A 9,862-nucleotide genomic window follows, 5' to 3' on the forward strand; every position below is an offset into this window, starting at 1 on the left:
AAAAAAAAAACAACAACCCTAAAACAGCACAAATACTCTAAATATTTTTTCTTAAATTTAAGTGCTTTAGGGATGATTATTGTTTTGAGTAGTCAATAATACATTGAAAATATGCTATGAAATAATAAACATTGTTGAGCTGCATTTTTGCAAATAAAAATATTGCACAGGGGACATAATACAAGTCATCAACATTGATGATTTTCTGGAAAGCACACTGGTCAACAGACGTAATAATTGTGCTATATAAGTAAATTGTTATTGTCATTGTGACATGGTTTCTGACATGTTTAGACATCATAAGCAAAAAGTAATGGTACTGTTACATATACCTTTCTTTATTAAAAAGTAATCATGATTTTCTTTGTACCCAGGAAGGGCCCTGATACTGTAGACTGAAAATACAGCCCACAGCCATAAGAAGTGGGCAATGTAAATTAAGTTGTAAAAGACTCACAAACTATTGCCCTGTGTTACAAATTTACAAAAAACACATTTAAAATAATATTTCTTAAAATAAAAAATACACACAAATGATCCCACAGATGTTATGTCAAGAAAATCCCTCTGCACTGCACTGTATGCCAAAAGGGATCTGATTTCATCTATTATTTTTCTTCATTCAACCCCACCATAATGCAGTTACTAACACAGAGACAAGTAAAGCCACACAGCTGTACAGCTCCTCTGCCAAATGCAAAAAACAGTTGTACAAAGGAAGTGGTCAAGAGGGGATATCTGCAGAACTGTGCTGGTAAACTTTCCAGCCACCCCTACAGGCATTTACCTTGTCACTGTTTCCAGTTAAAACTATTCTGTTTAATTCACATCTGTTAATAAAACAATAACATTTTATAGTTGATAGCAGTATCATTTCTATTTTTGATGAAACATCATAAAACTGAGGTTGAGATTTAACAGAGTTTTAGACATAACAGAGCATAAAACGGGCACTGTGTTAGCATTGTTGTCCTAACAGTCACAGGCCAAAGTCCATCTCTGAGATTTGAAGCAGGTATTGTTTTCGGTGTTTGCGGTACCTTATCATTTCATCAAACTTAGTAAATAAAGGAGTAATGGGTCATCAGTTATTTTAGAAATGACCTGCACTTCCCACTGCATCACTGGTTCAGTGATAAAAACGAGTTTGTGCTGGAAAAACAAACCACATCCCTTCCACTTCCCAAAGAGATTTCTTTACTTTCATCCACACTGATGTGTTTACAATATGGTGTCCTGACTTATTTCAGATGTTCGTCTCTGTGGCTTGATAAGATATGCCCCTGGTGAAAAACAAATATACTTTATTGTATTTCAAGTATATTTAACTTTGCAATAGTACATTACAAATATACTTACAAAGGAATGTACTTTCTTTAAACATATTTAAAGTATGCTTACAACATATTTGCGCGTATTTTTACAATTAAACTTTTAACATACTTCAAAATAAATATACTTTAGTATATTTTCTAAAAGTATACTTTAGAAAAATATACTTAAAGTTAAAGTTTTGTGCAATTTTTAAAGTATACTAAATTTAAACTTATTTTAAAATGTATTTTAGGTATACTTTATCGGTATGCTTAAAGTTATCATTATAATAATGCACTGACAGTATATTTCTAAAATACATTATTTAGTATTCTTTAGAAACAGTATATTTTAAGTACATTTTGAAAGTATATGGGGTGTACAAATGTATATTATTTTATGGAGAAATAACGTGGGCTTAAAATTACGAGAGAGCAGTATGTTCAGTTACATTTTATATTGTAGATGTATACATTTGTAATATACTATTAACATAAGGTACACTTTAACTTCACTATAGTCAAGCATTGGATAAACCAATTAACTGTGTTTTACCACAAAATAACCGTGGTTTTGCTAATAATAATCAATACACCAAAAAAACATGGTTACTAAACTTTTACCACAAAAAAAAAAAAACATTCATTTTCGTAAGGGGAATATGAGTGTTTGTTTTTTTGTAGTTTTTCAGTCAATTGCATACCGCTTTTAGCTGTACAAAACTTAAACAGTTTTCGTAAATGCATTTCAGAGAAAAGTGAATTCTGAGATTTGAATAATGCATCTGACGTGTGTGTGATGACGTCACGACGCACGTATTTTGATTTTTACCAGTCGTTCAAGGCGGACGGATTCAGTCCCAAGGTACGTTAAAATATCTTAAAATTAATTATATTTGATTATCGTTTGACCATTCTGAAGTTTATCAGTAGACTATCATATTTCGAATGCGAAATGTTGTCAATAACGCGGTGTCTAACTCGCTATTACTGATTAGCTGCTGTGTAGCTTAGCTTAGCTTATAGCTAATGTTAAAGGTTTGAAAGATAGCACTGTCAGCCTGTTATATCGAATTAGTACACCCGATTGTTTTGTTAAATATATGTATAGGTGTGTATGTATATGTTAATGAAAAAATGTAGCGTCAGAAAATCTGTTTTTTAAATGTAACGTTAGCGTGAAAGTTAACCATTTATTGACTGTTTAGAGTTTGTAAGGCTTTTACCTAACTGTATTTAGTATTAATGATGCTGCATTCTTTCCTCAGAAGCTAAAGTTTTTCAAAGACATTTGTAGGGAGGACTTTGCAGCTAATGGTAAGTCATTTTAAACTCTTAAGATATAATAATTCATTCGTAGTAGTAAATCAAGCTTCAGTTTAGATAACGTTATACATATTGAGGCGGTTTCCCGGACAGGGATTAGACTAGTCCTAGACTAAAATAAATGTAAGAGCTGTCCAAACTGAAAACAACTTGCACTGACATATCTTAAAATACACCAGTGTCCTTTGTTTTGCCTCAAAATGCACACAGGTAATGTTTTTATTAAGGCATGTTTTTTGAAACTGGTTATATTTCTTAATTAAACTAAGGCCTAGTCCTGTTTTAAGATAATCCCATTCCGGGAAACACCCAATTGTCTGCTTGTTGCATTTTCTTTCTGACAATTTTTACATTTAAATTTAATACAATAAAATCTTTCTTTAGGAGCTGAAGTATTTTATATAAGGAGGATTTTGCAGCCCATATAGGCAAGTCATTATAATGAAAACTCTTAGGGGTGGTTTCCCGGACAGGGATAAGCTTTATCCAGGACTAGACCTTAGTTTAATTAGGATAGTTTTAACAAACATGCCTTACTAAAAACATTACTTATGTGCATAACGATGTAAAACAATGGGTACTGATGTATTTTAAGATATGTCAGAGCAAGTTGTTTTCAGTTTGGACAGCTCTTACATTTATTTTAGTCTAGGACTAGTCTAATTCCTGTCTGGGAAACCGCCCCTTAACTCTTTCACCGCCAGCGTTTTTAAAAAAAGTTGCCAGCCAGCGCCAGCGTTTTTCATGATTTTCACCAAAGTTTAATGCCTTCCAGAAAATATTCTTCTTTAAATAAATAAACATACAATATACCAAATGAAAGAACAGACCCTCTGCTTTCAAACAAAAAAAAACGTTTCATCCTACCTTTAGTGGTTCTTTTGCAATCAGCTTTTGAATATGGGTAGGTTTTTGCAAAAACACCATATTTTGAGCAAAAAGCAAAAATAATTCCATATTTGTGACGGACTTTTCATAGAGATCCCATTCAGAGCGATCTTTAAAACAGACACGGACATGCAGCAGCTTGCCATAGGGCAATACTTCCGGTTTTAAAAAGTTGCGGAAGGGCGCCACCTGATGGATAAAAGCGGTATTGCGGAAAGACGGAAAATCTCGTCATTGGCGGGGAAGCGTTTTCTCTTAATTGACGAGATATCTCGTCAATGGCGGGGAAAGAGTTAATATATATGATGACATTTAAGTCAAGCTCTAGTTTAGGTAAAAATATATCTGCTATACAATCTCTGCCAGTAAACTATAGATTTAATACAGTAAGTCTTAAATAAATGTAATGTTTTAATATTAAACACTTTTTAATTGAGCTTATTGTCTCTCTTTTTCAGATTTCCTTAGGCTGAACCAAAACCTGCCAGACTAAAGTTGATTTGGGAGAGAAAGACGTTGTAAACTCAATCATCTTGACATTCTTCAATGAGTAATTGTTCAATTTTTAGGCAAATACTGTACACTTTGAATGCTGTGAATAAAACTATATTTTAAATATATTTAAAATGAATTGTTTTTGACTGTTTTAATCAGCTTTTATTTATTTGGAAAAAATTATTTTGGTTATGTTACCAGCTAAAGTAATCTATTCCCAAAATAGCACTCTTTAAGTTAACTAATTATTAACGCACTTGAAGTATACTCATTACTAATCTAGCTGCAGGTATGTAAAAGTATACAAAATGTAATGTACTGGGCATATTCATTTTTCACCAGGGCAGTTTTTAGAATTTTGGATTGGCCAAAAATATATAGAATGTACGCAAACAGTCTATTTAAGATATACTGATTGTATGTTTGCAAGACACTCATAATACATTTGTAATGTACTCCTAACATAAATAAAACACACTCTAAATCCACTTATCAAGCATGAATTTAGCACAAAAACAGTCATGTACTTAAATTGTACTAAATACACTTAAAGTTGTTCCACTTTAGCACACAAAAGTACACTAAATACACTTAAAGTTGTACTTTGTTACAATTAATATACAACTAAAATATATTAAGTACAAAATTAGTTGTTCCAAAATAGCACTCTTTAAATAAACTAATCAATAGCACACTTTAAGTATACTGGTCATTAGTGTGACTGCAAGTATACTTAAGTATATCAAAATTAAATATATTTAGCATACTATTTTTTCACCAGGGGCCCCTTGACAAAAAACACATGAGTCCTGTTATGTGTTTATATTTTGAAGCAGACCCCCAACGGTGCTTTAACATTTTTTCCAAAATCCATGTCTGGGAGTGTAGCACTAAAGTTTAGTATCTTCATTGGCTTTAGCATCTGGGTTTTTAAAGGCTAATTCAATGTTTTTCTCGGGGGGTGAGTGCAAGTACGGAGTGGAGCGGCTTTGGGGTGTCTGTCTCGTGAACGCTCGGATGAGTTTCGAACGGTAGTGATCGCCCGCCAGGAAATAGAGTATGGGGTCCAAACAGCTGTTCATGCTGGCAAGAGGGCGGGTGATTTTATAAGCAAAGTTGACAATATTAAGAGACTTGCAGTCAGCGTCTAAAACACGGTAAGCGTAGTACATCGAGCGGGTGATGTGAAAGGGTACAAAGCAGATCGCAAATACGACCAGCACCACTATGATCAGTTTAATGGACTTCCTGCGGCTTGAGGCACTCTGTTGACTTTGAGAAAGGCCTTTTCTGGGTTGGCAAAGGGCCCGTGCCATTAGACAATAGCAAACCATAATGACAAGAAAGGGCACAATGAACAGTATCACCATTAACACTGAGTTATATGTAACATAGTTGTTAAAGTTTGCCGGGCTGCTTGTGTCATGACATAAAGTGTCATTATCTCTTTGAGAAGTGGTGACGAATATCAGCTTGGGCACCAGGCAGATAATCACTGCTGTCCAGACCGCAACACATACCAGGTGGGCATGGCGTGGCTTCACCATTGTGAGAGAACGAATAGGGTGACAGATGCCAAGGTAACGGTGCACACTGATGCAAGTGAGGAAAAGGATGCTGCAGTACAAGTTTGCATAGAAAAGAAAGCGTGCAACCTTACAAAGGAAAACACCAAACGGCCAGTGACTGCGGTTCGCGTAGTAGTATATGAGCAAAGGCAGGGAGAGCACGTACAGTGTGTCTGACATGGCCAGGTGAAACATATACACTGTACTGGTGTTCCAAGGCCGCATCTTAGTAATAAACATCCACAATGCCACGGAGTTAAGTAGCAGTCCCAGGAAACACACCAGTGAGTATGATACAGGTAGCAGGATATATTTGAACTCCTCATTGAAACGACAACTTGTGTTGGGTTCACCCGAAGCTGTTGGTATGGGTATAACAGATGGAAAGGACACATTCCCTGAGACACGTTCCTTTAAAAATGAGTTCATTTCTGTTAAATGAAATAAAAGAAAAACAACATTAACAATAAGAACTTACAGTTGCATAAAATTTATAAACATTTATTAAAATATTTAAAGCATCTCATGTATATAGTAATACTAAAACATAAAGTATAAATATAATATTAACCTCTTAAAAGACCTGGTGTACCTGGTGGAACCTGTTGTACACAAACGTGGACAAATACACTTCTTCATGTTCAAAGAAAAAATATTTGGTTGTTATATTTATTGGTTCCAAAACCAAAGCTCTGTATAGTATACTCTATTTTAGATCACATTTGGAAATAATAAAATACTTTAGTATTTACTATAGTAAACTGTAGTAATTATTGCAGTAAATTCTTAAGACACTATAGCCTACATTAGTAAATAATAAAGTAGCCTATACTACGGTTTTTATTACAGTATAGTTCATATTACATACTTCTTTAGTATACACGTGTAGTAGGCTAATTATTACAATACAGTACAGTTTAGAATAGTAAATACTACATAATTCTACGGTTTACTATAGCTACAACACAATGTATGACTCATGCAACTTTTTCCCTTTTACGGATTGTTGCTGGGATAAGACACAAATCCGCAAACTACACAGTAGTTTCGCTTGTCATACAATGAACTTAAACAATTTTCGAAAAAAGATAGAGAGAGGGAGACAGACAGATAACTACACGCACGCGGGGATGCGTGTGCACTCCATACCGAAACTTACCGATCAGTTTAAAGAGTAAAGTCGTCCTTCACAGATCAAAACATGAACGTAACGTTAGATGATTTAAATGTAATCGTAAAAACTATTCAACCGGTTAAAAGAAGCCAGATTTACCGGACTAAGGAAACGGGAGCGGTCCTGCTAGATTTATCATTCAGACTGAATAAACTTCAGATGAGTAGCCCACTACTACGAGGACGCACGAGCTGGGCGGAGAATCCGCGCCAATTCAACATGATCTCTTCAGACAGCAACAGCTGACTTCAGTTAGAGGTATTGCTTAATATTTCATCGCTGAGCCTTATATAGCCTTATAGCTATACACGTAAATATATTTGTTCGACATTTGAATGATAACCTTACCTATTTTTTTCCAAATGCCTTTTTGCGCTTCAAATCACCTCAGTGTGTAATTGCTCTGTTTATCAGTTTGTCATCTTGTGCTTATCAAACAGACACTAACTCAAATCTCATCTCCCGTACCCTTTAAACACTTTCTCTCAGCTCACATAACTGATACTGTTTTATGATAAAATATTTTAAGTATAATTATAGGACTCCCTAACTTACAGTTTTCTCTCAGTGTAGGGCTAGTGTATGCTAACGCATCATAACCACTTTTGTAAGTGGTTTGATTTGTTTTGGTCAGACACACAAGCTATCCAAATTAGCCTAATATGTCCAAAAATTTATTTGAATCTTTGTAGTTTCACTTTTGAGTGAACAACCTGCAAAAACTATGTGCAAAAGCATGTATGGGCAAGTACACCTGGGTGACAGGATACAATAATTATTTGCAGCTCCATTTAACCTGCGTGCATTTTCAGTATCTTCAAAACATAAACAAACACAATAGAGAGAACATCTACAGTATTGTGTTTCTCATAAAACACCAGGGATCATATTTGTTAAAAGTTAATATTTAGTAAAGCGTGTAACCAAAGGAATGAAACTTTTATCACAGCAGTTAGCACTCATTTGCAGGAACTACTCTTTAGCATATTATACAATGTGCGTGCAAAGAAATAAGACTGCAGTTATATTGCAACTATTTAAGAGGTGTGCTGGTAGGTAAATACTAAAAGTTGTGATCAGTGTTTGTTCAGGGAAGATAATGAAACATGGATCGTGTTCTTTCAGCTGGGAAAAGCCTATTGAAAGAAATATTACATTTTTGCATTTGACTGCAACTTTTATCCAAAGTGACCTACATTGGGTACAGATTTTATCAATGTGCATTCCCTAGTAATTGAACCCCTGACTTTAATGTTATCACCATGCTCTACTACAATTTGAGCCACAGTAAAACTGTAGCTCTTAATATGCTTGTGATCCGTGACGTGAGCTACAGAATATCTATGACTCTTTATCTGCTTGTGATCTGTGGAGGCGCTGTAACAAGGTGCATGACAAGGTTCATGACTTTAACTTTGTAAGTTAAAGTTCACACTGTATGTTCACATAATGGTTTTATGATGTTGACGACTAGCATAAAAAATAGAGTAATAAACTGCATATTCTGTGATTGGATCATCTGTGAAATAGTTTTGAAACTCATTTGACGTTATTAGATAGAGTTGCAGTTTAGGTATACAGGATAGTGTATCCCGAATGGGATAATGATTTAGTAATGTAATGTGAACAGCAGGGCAGCTGTTAGATCAAATGTTGCTTTTTCTATCTATCTATCTATCTATCTATCTATCTATCTATCTATCTATCTATCTATCTATCTATCTATCTATCTATCTATCTATCTATCTATCTATCTACCTATCTATTGGCAATCGTAGACCATTGTCCCACACAATTACATAGGTGACCCCTTCACCTTTACAGACCGGCTAAATTTCATTGAGAAACTCAATTAGATGTGCAGCATTATAGGAGCCAAGTAATGTCCTACATCCTACAACATCATTTTCAGAGAGAGCTGCGCACATGGAGATGTTTCCTCTACGTTGTCCAGGCACTTGGACAGTGATGATGTTCAATCCACAGCGATGAGTTTTGGCAAGGTTAAAGCCCGCTTCATCAACCAAAATTTACTTGTGATGGTACGAATACTGTAACATGTCAGATGAATTTACATGCATTACAATTATCTGTGAATGTAATAGTATACATCCTCCACACTTACCGGGTTTCTTGCCGAAAGGTTCAGATTATAGAATTGACAGTTGATCTTTTTAGATGTGGATCAACTAATCTGGCAGGCCTCAGTTCACCACATAATCAATGATGATGGCCCAGACTTCATTAGAGACAACAGCTCTGCCTCCCAATCTCTGATGACCAACCCTTAAATGGGCCCCAGCCCACCTCTCTGACCTCTCTGTTGATGCCCATGCCCACCTCTATGACCTCTCTGTTGGTGCCCATGCCCACCTCTTTGACCTCTCTGTTGGTGCCCATGCCCACCTCTTTGACCTCTCTGTTGGTGCCCATGCCCACCTCTTTGGCCTCTCTGAAGGTGCCCATACCCACCTTTCTTACGGATCCCTTGTCCACGAGCTCTTCCTATTCTTTGCTGTCTATCCTGCTCCATGTTGAAAGAAATTGGGTTTATATAGGTTAATAAAGATTTACCAAACAATTCAGTGATTAAAGCCGCTGTATGCATTTCAGCGTTTTTGTCAAACAGCGACCCCTAGAGTCGCTGGAGAATACTTGCAACTGTCGTAATTCCCCACTCTAGTACTCCGGAGATAATGACCAGTTAATGTTTCACAATTTCATACAAATATTAGGCTAGTGTATAGTCTACTAAACTACAGATGATGGTAATAGGATAAAAAGAAGTTCATTCCAAGTGTAGAGTGCATATAATGATAAAGCGTTTGCTAGCTAATAACGTTTTTACATGATTGCAGCTAAATCACAAGTAAACATTGCAAAATGCCATGACAAAGTTAATTGTGTACGTTGCATTATTTCATAACATTGTTCGTTATAATGTCACTATACATGATTATTGCTATTTATCATAATAGTTAGCAAATTGTGCATGTTTACACTATTTACAACCTCTAGGCTTATTTATGTCCTGATAATTATGTGAGATATTGACAACTGTTGTCATGATAATCGCATGACATACTACAAGCAAGCGC

General features: G+C 35.3%; 1 protein-coding gene and 2 long non-coding RNA genes across 5 annotated transcripts in view; 2 read left to right on the forward strand and 1 right to left on the reverse strand.

The window, feature by feature from the left end:
• Positions 1 to 1,498: 1,498 nt before the first annotated feature.
• Positions 1,499 to 4,158, forward strand: LOC141280859 (uncharacterized). Its single transcript, XR_012335172.1, has 3 exons — positions 1,499 to 2,178; positions 2,582 to 2,630; positions 3,986 to 4,158. It is a non-coding gene; the product is annotated as an uncharacterized lncRNA (long non-coding RNA).
• A 140-nt stretch (positions 4,159 to 4,298) lies between these two features.
• On the reverse strand, positions 4,299 to 6,888 carry LOC135756563 (P2Y purinoceptor 4). 3 transcript variants are annotated; one of them, XM_065271904.2, is made up of 3 exons: positions 6,750 to 6,888; positions 6,162 to 6,192; positions 4,299 to 6,021 (listed from the first exon to the last, which is right to left on the reverse strand). In XM_065271904.2, exon 3 carries the CDS (start codon positions 6,017 to 6,019, stop codon positions 4,913 to 4,915), a length of 1,107 nt encoding a protein of 368 aa, XP_065127976.2. In that variant the 5' UTR covers positions 6,020 to 6,021; positions 6,162 to 6,192; positions 6,750 to 6,888; the 3' UTR covers positions 4,299 to 4,912. The 3 variants fall into 3 exon arrangements, with proteins under 3 accessions (XP_065127976.2, XP_065127977.2, XP_065127975.2); XM_065271905.2 differs by having other exon boundaries at positions 6,162 to 6,223; XM_065271903.2 differs by lacking the exon at positions 6,162 to 6,192.
• LOC141280860 (uncharacterized) overlaps positions 6,885 to 9,862 on the forward strand; it is a 36,175-nt gene continuing 33,197 nt past the window's right edge. Inside the window, exon 1 of the long non-coding RNA XR_012335173.1 lies at positions 6,885 to 7,022. This is a non-coding gene — a long non-coding RNA (uncharacterized lncRNA). The remainder of the gene's footprint in view (positions 7,023 to 9,862) is intronic.

Source organism: Paramisgurnus dabryanus, chromosome 16 (genome assembly GCF_030506205.2).
Source record: "Paramisgurnus dabryanus chromosome 16, PD_genome_1.1, whole genome shotgun sequence".
Lineage (NCBI taxonomy): Eukaryota > Metazoa > Chordata > Actinopteri > Cypriniformes > Cobitidae > Paramisgurnus > Paramisgurnus dabryanus.

Coding starts and splice junctions, on each gene's coding strand:
- LOC135756563 (XM_065271903.2), bottom strand. CDS start 6,019: ATGAACTCATTTTTAAAGGAACGTGTCTCAGGGAATGTGTCCTTTCCA.